Source organism: Fistularia commersonii, chromosome 1, assembly GCF_037954325.1.
Source record: "Fistularia commersonii isolate RoL2024-O1a breed Wild chromosome 1, RoL_Fcom_v1.0, whole genome shotgun sequence".
NCBI classification, from domain to species: Eukaryota; Metazoa; Chordata; class Actinopteri; order Syngnathiformes; family Fistulariidae; genus Fistularia; species Fistularia commersonii.
This window is the reverse complement of record NC_141284.1, coordinates 19,071,941-19,084,809: the sequence shown is the minus strand read 5'-3', so window position 1 is coordinate 19,084,809 and position 12,869 is coordinate 19,071,941. Positions and strand designations below refer to the sequence as shown.

The 12,869-nt window shown below is 40.3% G+C and overlaps 2 protein-coding genes across 2 annotated transcripts; both read right to left on the bottom strand.

Moving 5' to 3' along the window:
* Nucleotides 1–4,697: 4,697 nt before the first annotated feature.
* On the bottom strand, nt 4,698–9,370 carry map1lc3a (microtubule-associated protein 1 light chain 3 alpha). The gene is made up of 4 exons (XM_086152670.1): nt 9,156–9,370; nt 7,887–7,942; nt 6,992–7,098; nt 4,698–6,268 (listed from the first exon to the last, which is right to left on the bottom strand). Exons 1-4 carry the CDS (start codon nt 9,193–9,195, stop codon nt 6,106–6,108), a joined length of 366 nt encoding a protein of 121 aa, XP_086008796.1. The 5' UTR covers nt 9,196–9,370; the 3' UTR covers nt 4,698–6,105.
* An 826-nt stretch (nt 9,371–10,196) lies between these two features.
* LOC147237694 (dynein light chain roadblock-type 2-like) lies at nt 10,197–12,608 on the bottom strand. Its single transcript, XM_086154593.1, has 3 exons — nt 12,529–12,608; nt 10,676–10,846; nt 10,197–10,440 (listed from the first exon to the last, which is right to left on the bottom strand). The coding sequence occupies exons 1-3, from the start codon at nt 12,587–12,589 to the stop codon at nt 10,397–10,399; spliced, it is 276 nt and encodes a 91-aa protein (XP_086010719.1). The 5' UTR covers nt 12,590–12,608; the 3' UTR covers nt 10,197–10,396.
* Nucleotides 12,609–12,869: the final 261 nt, after the last annotated feature.

Below are 12,869 nucleotides of genomic sequence, written 5' to 3'. Positions count from 1 at the left end.
TTCAAGTTCGGCGTACCTTTAGTTTATTTGTCAAAAGACCACGTTCAAAAACATCCATTTAACACTCAGGGGCGGTGCTTTGTATCGGTTTTAGGTGAAGCTAATATCCATGCATTCTCCATCCCTTATCCTACACTTGGAGCTGTGGGTGATGCTGGAGTCTATCCCAGCTTTAATGGGGTGTGAGGCAGGGTATAGCTTGGACTGGTCACCAGTCAATCTCAGGGCTGGGTATGGAAACAAAACCTTTCATGCTCTCCTTTGCACAAAAGGGCAATTTTCCCACTCAACCTGCATGATTTTGCTGAGAGCTCAGAGGAAACATGCAAACTGCTCATAGAAAGGTCTGTCAAAATCAAACTCGCGTCCTTCATGCCGTCCTTAAATTCCACCCATTCTTGGGTATATTATTAAGATACATTAAAACAAATATAGCGTATAAAATTATACAATGTATATAAAGTACAACTTACAAAGTACACATGTGCATGGTTAGAAATTAAGCAATGTGCAAATTGTGGTTCCATGTGGGATTTCAGGTTAGTGAGCTGTGAAAGGAACGCAAGAACTTTGGATCAATGAAATGCCATCCTGAAAAACTAAACAACTTTCATAAATATTGGGAGGAATCTGAAGTTCTGCATTTTTTCACAATGAAGCAAGCTGGAGAGGGAAATGACTTTCTACTCTGCAACATCTTCAGATTCTGCATAGGTTCCTTTAACAACTAACCCAAACCCAAACAAACACTTTTATGAATGTGCTTGCAGGGTTCTGGAGCTCCAGCTGCTGTGGCTCCTCAGTAGCATCTTCACTGGCATCAACACTGACAGAATTACATGTAGTTTTAACGCTTCTACGCACAAAACTGAGGCAAGCATCCAGTGTGAATGAACAGTAAAATAAGCATTGAACAACGGTGAAGATATTGTATGGCTACAACATTCTTCAGATCAAAATGAATGTTCTCAGCACTGATTGAGGCTGAAAATTTTCACCACTTGAGCAAAGTTACATGAAAACGTATTAACACACTTCTGCTCAGCTGCAAAACCAGCAGAACTTGGTTCACTGCTCCCTCTGAAATCTATTGAATAAACTATCAGTATGTATGAAACTAGTGCTCATAACAAATGACATAACCGCTGCAATAAAAGACCGTTTCCGGATTCACAGGAGGGTCCCCTTTTCCATAATCAGACATTTCACATCCAACATCCTGCCGGTCATATTTTTGATTCGGTGAATCAGTAAAAGCAGGTGATTATCAAATTCTGACCCGCTGACACCCTGAGATAAATTTGATCCTGTAGAGAGCAGATTTTAATGAAGACGGCAGTAAAGTGATGACTTTCATAGGAACAGGTTATTATTTATTTGAAAACAACAGTCATGTTCTTAGCAGGCTGGATATTTAAATAGGACTTTTTTGTACCTAGTAAACTGACTGGATTTAAATTAATTGTATTCATTGACTTTATTTTAGTTGAACTCATTAAACTCTGACTTGTATTTAGAATTTCAACATTTCCAATCAAATGTATTGTAATATCTGACAGGACATGTTCAACAATTACAAGTGGTTGCTATCAAACTCTTCTTTTATTCGAACAGTTTCGTCCACAAATCAGATACGACAGCCGCCCAAAAATTTGTTACCTCGCTCTCTCATCCAAAAACACAATCACAACCAGAAGAAAGTAACAAAACACTGAAAATTCCTCTCAACGGTACAGCAGGGTTGCGACAGTATATATTATTTAAATGCTTGTTCGGCCCCTCATTTGACTTCTGACAGTGTATTTTCTATGGCTGTTCATAGATTGAATGGAACAGGAACATCCATCATCTTTTTCACTTATCCTGCACTCGGGGTCATGGCACTGGACTCTATCCCAGCTGGGATTGGGTAAGAGGTGGAATTCACCCTGGATCACTCAGAGAGCAACTTATACAACTTTCACCCTCTCATTCACATCATATAGAGACACACAACCATTTACCTTCTTATTCATACGTCCGAACCATTCAGGGGCTTCAATGAACCACCGGCATCTTTTTGGACTGTTGGCAAACACTGACAACTCGTGGTCATCTGGTGGAAGCTGCAAGCAAATCGTCCAGAGAATGGAGCGCTCGATTGTTCTTAATGGCTTGGATTGATGTGGTCGGTCACCACTGAGAATTACAGTCATGCAGAGTATCACTTTCCTCTGTCAAAAAAACAAAATAACCAAACAAATATAAAGGCAACGGTACAAAAATACAATAAACTGAGAACTAACAGTGCAACATTCGATTTCGGATCAGGAAAGGTGAAACCGACTTTCTAGGTATTCTCACAGAACTCTATGCAGACAGAAAGTGCAAAATCCATTACCGCAGACAGTGGAAGAGGGTACGTATCACATCATGCAGCTTCTTCTGCTTAACATGATAGCGGCACAAGAATCAGTGAGCCTTTAGTGTTATCATACAATTCTGATGTTCCTCCCGACCTGACTAAACAATGTACTGAAATTCCTATCTCACCTCCAGTTACCGTTTGTGTAAAAAGGGTAGATTTTCCAGAGTTGTGGGCAGCATCAGGAAAAATTGACTACCCCGTATCAGTCGACAATGAAATCGCTCAATCCAGGACGCAGGACAGGGAAGGATTGCGAACATGTCATTAATGCCCCATTAGAATCAAGCATTATCGTTCCTACCGCATCTCCTTAAAATACTCCGGTAAACCCAGTTCACAAACTGGGTAAACCAGGAGTCAGGAGATTTCACAAGACTTAGAAAAATCAATGAGACGGTAATTCCCTCACCACCACTGGTGCCGGATATGCAGTCAGTTCTCACTGCAATTCCAGCATCAGCAACATATTTCACAGTCATAGATCTATGCTCAGCCTTCTTCTCTGTATCAGTCCACCCCGAAACACAACCAGGACTTGCATTCACATTTAAAAATCAAGAATGCAGATGGACCAGACAGGTAATCTAATTCATCTAATTATGAACCACCAGAAGATGTCGTACTTCTACAGTATGTTGACGATCATCTGTTTCCAGTGGACTCTAAACCTTTATGCGAAGAGCATCAACTGCTCTTTTATGCCACCTAGCAGATGTAAGACTTAAGGCTAGCCTGAGGAAGCTATAAAGGTGTCGGCCAGAAGGTGGTGGGGATGGTGTTCTGGCTGAGGGAGGCGTTGAATATGGCGGTGAGAACATCGGCCAGCTCATTGGCATTGGATGTTGTCTGATCTGCTGCCTTGGAGGGGTTATCCTTTTCAGCGCTCTGTGTGCCTGGTCTGATGATACAGTTCGGAGGGGAGCGAGAGGAAGGGTCGCAGGTCCCATTGTGTGTGTGACTCACCTCTGTGTTGTGACTGGGATGTTGAGGTCGTCCGGCATGCTGTCTGCGCATCCAGGGTTAACAGTGAAGTAGAAGCCGTCCAATTTCTATCTGTTCTGCCGCTTGGCTGTTCTAATGGCTTTCTTCAGTCTGTACAAAGCAGCTTCGCACTATCTCATTGACAAGCATATAATCAGCTGAGATGTTACAAGAAGGAATCAGTAGTGTTGATAGGTCTGCTCAGCTTGTCCTTGTAGCCCTTTAGATCTTAAAAGATCCCAGTCACATGCGCCTTGCATCGCTATTGCTGTAATGTTGCTTCAATTTCAGCGGGTGTTGATCTTTTGCTGATTTGATAGCATTTCTCAGCTCATACCTGGCCTCCTTATTCAGCTTATCATCCTTTGCTTCAAAAGCTGCAGATCTTTCTCGGTCTCCGGTGAACAGTTCCGCTCATCCACGTTTTCTGATTTGGGTATGAGCAGATTATCCAGGTAGGTATACAGGTGTCAACACAGACGCTCACATGAGCTCAGATGAATGGTCCAACTTCCCAAAGTCAGGCAGAGGGATAGATATTATATGCTCCCTTGACGGTGAAGTACCAGGGGTACAGTCTTGTCACCTCTGGTGGGTCATATAATGTGCTGATGGCACTTCAGCAATACTGCTTTGAGGCTGCAGTGGTTAAAATTGCCTGAAGGTATTTATCCTGATAAACACTGGTGGTGGTGTATAGTTCCTCAAGGGCTTCTGTTGCCTTCACTTGCGGTGGAATATATACAGCAGTAGGCAGGAAGTTCCCTCTGCATTTTATTGGAAAATGCTGGAGAACCGGTGAAAAACCCCATGAGACCACCTCCCGTACACCATCTATACACCAGTTGTATAGAAGAAGAAGAAGCAGTCACCCTGCGCGTGCCTTGTCAGACGTTTCTGCATATCGGTGAAGTCGGAAGTGCGAAAACCCATCTGCCTGTATGGTTGTGTCCTAATATCCACTCCTATCCCTGGTGCTGAAGACATCAAGATGGTTAAAAAGGTCTGGGTTCTGGCGACACTACCAACGACCCTAAGATCATCGGGACATGCAAACCCCTCCACCAAAAACGGTGGTGCCGTGAAATAAATTTTTTAATAAAACATATATAATGAGAAACAAATTTCCAATGATGTGACGACCTCAGACAACAAAACACCTTACACAAAGAAGTGTGAGAAAATAAGGACTAACATGGATATTTATATCTAAGTTATTTACCTGAGATAATAACTGGTAAGGGGGGGGGTCGCTCTTCTGAGTACCCAGGTCACAGTGATTACAAAACAAACATCCATGTCACAAAAATACTTTTTAAAGGCAGCATTTTTTATTCTTGGCAAAAGCTCAGAATAAACACATCTATTTACAGCCAAACAAACATACATACAAACAAATAACAGATTATGATGATTTTAAGCACTTGTTTTTTGAACTGACACTTTGGTTTGGAAATGTCAATGTTCTCAAGAAAACAAACAGCTAAATTAAAAATAACGGTATCTCTGACATCAATCAAGTAGGTGACTTTCATATTAATTTCTGTGCAAAACAAGCTTTTTTTTTTTCAAACTTCAATACATTTTTATTAATCTGACACCAGCCACCCTCACCCATGTCCTCATGCGCAGTTTCTACCAGAAATAATTGCTGAGTAGGTATTAAATCTTTAGCACTAAAAATGGTGTTATCAGGTTCTTTTTAGGTATAATCACAACAACTCTTTATCCCAAATTGAGTCTCGTGATAAAAATGTGAAATGATATTACATAAATCAGGAGTGGTAGAAAGGTCCCTCTGTAATTTGACAGGGAGGTTGCCACCATGACAACAGGGTCCTTATGTCTCCCGCAATGATTTCCTAGCCTGGACTTTCTTGTTTCCAAATGTTACTGACTCTCCTTTACTTGGTAGGCTGTTCATGTCAGGGTGACCATGTCACAGATAAAGACCGAAAGGTGAGGAGCTACGGCCTGACTGTCCTTCAAGGCAGCCTAACCCTAACACAAAATCACATAGCATTAAATGAACCACAAGATGAGCTCTTTCACCCCATGTCAGTGTAAAGATGCTTTACCAGGTAGACTGTTCATGTTAGGGTGCCCAGGTTACACAAAAAGACCGAAAGATGTAGTCAAGAGTGAGGCGAAAGTTGCTAATGACACATGACACTGTATGTCATATCATGCTCCAGATTACAATATTTTGCTCATTAGAGTTTCTGCAAACTGCCAGTTAAAAACTGCCTCTCTGATGTATTTACTGGAGTTAAGCTACTGCAGCATGATGAAGTCCTCAACAGATTTTGTGGACGGAAAGTGTCAACATGGTCAAGGTGTAACTTGGCATGTAGTATAAACATGACAGAGGGCTTGTGTCACAACACGTTATATTGACAGGATGTTGTAGTTAGTGACACAAGAACAAGGGAATCTTACTAAAGACACAAAATAAAAAAAGTTTAAAAAAAGCTAAAAAGAAAGTCAACACTCCAAGTCTCTTCTTTGCAGAGGGGTAAAATCACCTGATTGGTTAAAGTCCAATCATTGTAATGAAAACAGCCCATCTCCATTTAAGACCTAAGTCATTAGGGATCTATAGAACATTACAAAATAAAAGCAGGAAGTTTCTTAACCAACATCCTGGCGCCTCTTCTCATCTACTGACCAATGTAATGGGAGTGCTTAGGTCCTCCCCTGCTTTAATTCCTGTCCCCCTAGCAGCCAAAAGACTCCTGCGAGGCATAGACCATGTAGAGGAATCCATCATCGTCACGCTCTTGCTCATAGATCTCAGAGATGGCAGTGGAAACGGACACCATGCTGTGCTGGTTCACCAGCAGAAAGAAAGCCTGTGTTGGGTTCAGTTGTAGGCGCCGCCTGAAAGGGAGTTGGAGTATTTGTCACTTATTCTTCTTTTTTTTTAATAATTGAGTTTTGTTTTTTTTTATCTTCAAGTAGTTTTGCGGGCTATATTTCAGCTTTTGCTTGTTGAAATGATATGGTGAGTGATTTTTTTTTTTTTTTTTAATTCATTTCTAATTTTCAGGAAATTCCTTTCCAATTTTTAGAAATTTCCATGTAATGTTTTGCTGCTTTTTAATCTTTGGTATAAAATACTGTTCAAGTGAATTTCCTTGTTAGATCTTGGTGTAAAATATATTTGAATGTTTTACTAATTTCTTTATCATTTTATCATTAGGCAATTTCTTTTTTTTCTGAATTTAGTTTGTTTGTCCTGTATTTCTGGACCTTCAATTTTAAGTTTTTTAAGATAAGATCAAATCATGTGACAGAAACTCCTTGTATGTTAACAGTAGTTGTATGAAATAATCATTACATCAAAAATCTGTTATTTGACCTTTTCTTATTAAGCTTTTCACAGCAAGATAACCTGATCAACATTTACATAATAGCAAGGAATACAGCAAAAAATAAGAAATGAATAAAGTTGGAAGAATATTAAACCACATATTGTGGAATCAAAAGTCATAGTTAACGTTAAAATGAATATTGGTTTATTTATATTACAGTATTGTAAAGAGTGTTTAATGTCACAAATGATGTGAATTGTAACCAACTACCTCTAGGTTTTGGACTAACCTGATGATCTTGACCAATTCACTCATGTTGACATGGTCTGGAACCAGGAACTTGGTTTTGTCCAGAACTGGCAGCTGCTTTTCACCCTTGTACCTCTCAATAATGACCTGATGACACATACGCACACACACACACACACGAACAGGATTAAACTCCCTCTCCTAACATTGTCACTGAATCAAGAAACTTTTTGCTTCCTCATTTTATAGGTAAATAATTGGTTATTTCTGTCTGGTCTTTATAGGTAATTGTTTTTTTTTTGTTTTTTTTTTTCAAAGCTTAGGCTAGCTTTTTTTAAACCACCATCAGGATCAATATTAAATATAATTTCATGCTCATATTTGGGAATCTTTGTTTTATGACATTCAATCAATTGATTCCAATTTCAAGGTAATTCCATGCTAAACTGCAATGATGATTCTGATTATAAACAAGAAACGTATCTTAGCCCACATTAATTTGAAGGCCTGTCTAGATTTCATGATTCTCCAAAGCTTTGGTATTTATTTCACAAAATGACTTATTTCAAAACACTAGTGTATTTAAAGTCTTATGGTAATGTATTTATAAATCTAAAAGAATGGTCAGAGTTTTCAGTTTTTGTTGTTCTTTTTTTGGCCACTTTGTTATCATTTCTTTTTCTGTAATTCTATAGTATTTCCTATGCTAAATTAAAGATAATTTTATTCCAGTCATCCAGGTAATCAAGACTTTTCCACAAAAGTTAAGGCAATTTTGTTGACTATTACCCCGTAATTAATTTCATGGTCACTACAGTAATTTCTTGCTAATGGGAAGCTGATATTGGCAGTGAACACACAGCTGCAGGTGATTCATAACACTCACTAAAGGGAAAGGGGAAAAACAAAACCAACAGTGAACTATCAAACCGTACTGGGATCTTGTTGGGATGCTGCTCGCGGATCTGCTGTACTTCTTTGCATCGGTCAGCTGTTAAGACAAACATAAATGTCATAAGGAAGCTTGGTATAAAATTACCAACTCAAAAGGCTAATTTTCAAATAATGAAATCTAATGTAAGCTGGGTTTAATGTGGTAGTGACTTTTTTTTCTCCAAATGATGTCTTGTTGAAAGTTATGTTTTGTTTTCAAGGTAATTCCTTGCTCATTTATAGGAGAAGATATCTTCCAGACTTTAAGCAAATATTGGCTTATTTTAGAAAAAACAATTGATTATTGAGTATGTTTTTGCTAATAGTTACATTTTCAGCACATGTAAAGTCTACTGCCACTTCATTTTACTAATCCTTACACCTGCACTTGGTGAGTTGCACACCAAGCTGCGCTCAAAACGTCTTATTGTACTGTACTTTACACACTGTTTTATTGCAATGTTCACTTTCATACATATAATCATATTTATAACAATGTTTACACTCTTATCCCAGCACAAATCCCAATGCACCGCGGACAGCAAAGTAGGGATTTCACTGTACTTGGAAACTAGCCTCTACACTGTACAGGTGACAATAAACGTTTTGAATCTTGAGTTTTTGAAGTAATAAAAGCAATTTATTTTCAACGCTATCCCGATCAGGATTTTTGGTTCGTATATAAGGTAATGGCTTATTTAACTTTGGGTAAATTACCGCTCATAACCAAGCATTTTGTTCTACCTCCCCTGATTGTAGCCAGCAATGAAAAATTACTTTACTTGACCATGAAACGCGTTTAAGCAAAGTCACTTCGGTACAACATTTGGATGTCATCTTCACCTGTCACAGGGACAAAATGAAGGACTAAGCCGACGCCTTTCTAAGAAATGAAACGCCACTGAATGTGGCATATATGTTGTTTTCGGGCTCCGGAAATGTAACGGTCAGCTAGTTGCACCGTAAATTTAGCCAGGATGTGTCAGCACTTTATGGTAAACAGCTCATGCTACGCTAGCTAGCTCGTCAAGACCCCGATAACGACAGGCCCCGGAGCGAACGCCGCCAAACGGACCCCTGACAGCAGAATATCCGTGAATTGAACGTGTAAAGGTTCATTGATACGGACAGACGGATGTCATACTGACTGGGAGCTCGACAGCAGGCTCTATCCAGTGTTTTCCCGCAACTACTTTTATTTCAGCGTAATCGATGTCAACACAGATCAGCCTACAGGCCGGTTTGCAACTGGGCTGGCAGGGTTTCCTCACCGAAAGTCCTCCTCTGTTTGAAGGGTCGGTCGGACGGCATCGTCGCTTTGCCGTGAACCGCGAGTGAAAGGTGGGCAATAAATCGCTCCGGTGCCTTCGAGTGCGTACAGAAATGCTCCCGGTCTGACGCGCAGCCACAAAGCAGGCAGACGGAGATTCTGGCGTCCCTCGCCTCACATACAGCGACTGTGTGCTGTCGTGTTGTCCTCTGGTGACGTCACACAGCCTGTTTCCCCTGTGTGACGTCATCCCGTAGAAAAAGGGAACTATAATTACAGACAGACTCTTGGTTCTTTTAAAGACAGGGAAGAAGAATAATTGATATTTGTCACCGATGCCATGATTATTTTATGCATTTAAGAAAGAAGGAGGAATTCAGGTCTCTTGACTCTTGTTCTGCCTACAGGATCCTGAAGCTGCCAGAACTGATTTGAGGGTACAGCTTTTGATCATCTGATCACATATAGAGACATATAACCAGTTGACCTTGAGGGGTATCCCTCCAGTTTGATTCTCGGCTCCCCTTGTCTGTATGGCGAAGCAGCTTTATGCAAGAATTTCAACCCCCAACTGCTCCCGATGGTCTGATGAGCGCCTTGCCAAGCGCCGCTGCCATCGGTGTAGGTGTGTGTGTAAACTGGTGAATGTAATCTAGTGTAAAATGCTTTGAAACTGCAAGGTGATTAAAGCGCCACATATCTAGAGGCCATTTACCATTCAACAGAACTTCCTGTGGTGAATGAATACCTGAGTATCAGATTTTTCCTTTATGACATGTAATTCCAAGGGCACAACCCTCTTTCTCCGTTGCTTAGTGTAGAAACCTTAAACACTATATTTCACTTTGGTATGTCAGTGCAGTGAAGCCTGGTTATTAACAGATATTTCACCTTGTTTTAGAGAAAGCAGTCAAGCTTTTTGTTCGGGGTGCTGTCACCTGGCAGCCTCATATGGGAATACAGGTAGTAACTCCTTTCGGCATTGCGCTTTATTGATCTGGGTTCTTCCTTAGTCTGGGTCTTCATGCTGGATTATTTTCAGGTTGCCTGACATAGGTGTTAATCTTCCGAGAAGGAAAAAAATACGCACAGAGGACATTTCAGTGTTTTAATTTGATTGAATTTCATAACAAAACATGGACATTTTCCACACATAGGACAGAATGATGGATTCTGAAGAAAATGGAAAAGTAACGTGCTATTTAAAAGAGAGGACAAACAGGGAATGTAAGTCCACTGGCCTTAGTCTGAAAGATTTTGAATGACGATCAGAAGATAGTTATTATCTGTGGGGGACAAAAAAAAAATCAGAAACTGGAGGAAACTAACAAATTTTGACCGTGTAAGATCCATCAAAAAAAAAAAAAACCTGACACTGAACATGAATCTGAGAATTCAAAATGTTGTTACACAAAAGGGCAGCTGAGGTACTTGCAAATGTTAAGACAAAACCAAATTATGAACCAACTCAACTATGAACCAACTCAAACCTGAGTACAAACAGTTGCTCAGGCATCTTACCTGGCGCAATCATGATCTCTTGGTTCTTATTTGTACGCACACGGAGGTAGGTGACATCTGTTTGGGGGTCAATGTCTCGAACAGTGCTTCTGGCCATCATAATTAGCTGTGGGATCAGACCAGCATATTGCACTGTGTTGGAGTCATCCAGCGTTGTTTTGATCGGGATTCCTAAAGTGGACGAGGCGGATGGTGTTAATCTGGACCTCTGCAGTCACCATCTTAACTTCATGTGTAATTTCCAATCCTTTTTCCCCGTGTGCTTCTGTAACAAGAACACTGTTCAACTGTCTTCCACCATGGGCATCCTAGTTTATTTTTTTTGAAGATACAGTTAGGACAAGAACAAGAAGATGGATGTAGTGAGAGAGGATATGAAGGTAGTCTGTGTGAGAGAGGAGGATATAGAGAATAGGGTTAGATGGAGAAGGTTGACTCGCAGTGGTGACCCCTGACGGGAAAAGCCGAAAGAAGAAGAAGAAGAAGAAGAGGAAGAAGAAGTTAGGCCCAGAAATATTTGGACGGCGACACAATTTTAATGATTTCGGCTCTGCATGCCACCACATTGGATTTGAAATGAAACAAAAAAACATGATTAAACATGTAGGTATTGTAACTATTTTATAAAAATGCTCATTACAGGGGCTCAAAAGCCATTGGCCAAGTAAACATATCACTAAATAAAATGTTACTTATCAATGTTTTGTTGAGAATCCTTTGCAGGCAATGACTGCCTGGTCTAGAACCCAATGCTCGGTTTCCTCCTTTGCGATGCTTTGCCAGGCCTTTACTGCAGCTGTCGTCATTTCCTGCTTGTTTGTGGGTCTTTCTGCGTTCAGTTTTATCTCTGGCAAGAGAAGTGCATGCGCAATAGGGCTGAGATCTGGTGATTGACTCGTCCATTGCAGAATATTCCACTTCTTTGCTTTAAAAAACTCCTGGGTTGCTTTTGCAGTAGGTTTTGGATCATTATCTATCTGTACTCTGAAGCACCGTCCAATCAACTTTGCCACATTTGGCTGAATCTTAGCAGAAATTCTTCCTTTTACGGTAGACTGAGATGGTGATACACCTACTTCCTGGAGAGTGTTCTTTACTTGAGTGCATGTTGAGAAGGGGTTTTTCTTCACCATCCAGCACTGTTGTCTTCCGTGGACGCCCAGGCCTTTTTGAGTTCCCAAGCTCACCAGTGAACTTTTTCTCTCCCAGATTGTACTGAACTGTTGATTTGGCCACTCTTAACATTTCTGCTATCTCTCTGATGGATTTCTTCTTTTTTCCAGCCTCAGGGTTGTCTGTTTCACCTCCATTGAGAGCTCCTTTGACTGCATGTTGTGTGTTCACAGTAACAGCTTTCAAATGTAAACACCAGACCTGGAATCAACTCCAGACCTTTTAACTGCTTAATTGATGACAGGTTACCAGGGGAAGAGCCCAGGCAGCCTTGTTATTTTTTTGCAGCCTTCTGAGTCAATTGTCCAATTCCTTTTGATCCCTTTACAAAGAGGCGGCTACGTATTAAAGAGCTGTAATTCCTATACCCTTGCTCCAATTCGGATGTGAATACTCTCAAATTACAGCTTAGAGTCTACACTTTAAGCCCATTTTGATTATATGATTGTATCCTGAATATGTTTTCGTAAACCGCTAAAATAGCAAAACTTGTGTCACTGTCCAAATATTTCTGAGACTAACTGTAAAAATGTTTTCGGTATTTTTTTTCTTGTTTAAGGACAAAGGTGAGAGCGGTTGACTGAATATTTTTGTTATAGAAATAGACAGTAACAAATCCTGACAAACCACCAAAACTAGCATGAAATCCAAACTATAGTATTTTGTAGGACATGAATCACCCTCTGAGTTCAGGACGATGTAGCCTTGGACGCCATTCTGACTCTGAATCCTCTTTAGCATCTCTTCCACCTCAGCTGGAGTGGCCTGGAAATCAACAAACCAGTAAGAAAGTTACTTGGAGTGGCTGCAGTTAACTGATTATTCTTAATACTTTATTATTCCCTCATTTGAAACTGCATTCTCTGTATTTATAGCCATCATGCATGAAACATAAGCAGAGGGGAGCTAGGAAGCAGTCAGGGGTTTTGTGTCTTGCTCAACACTTGTGTAGGAGTTGATACAGGAACTTTTGGTTCAAAGGAGATTACGCTTACCACCTGAGCCATATCTGGCACAAATT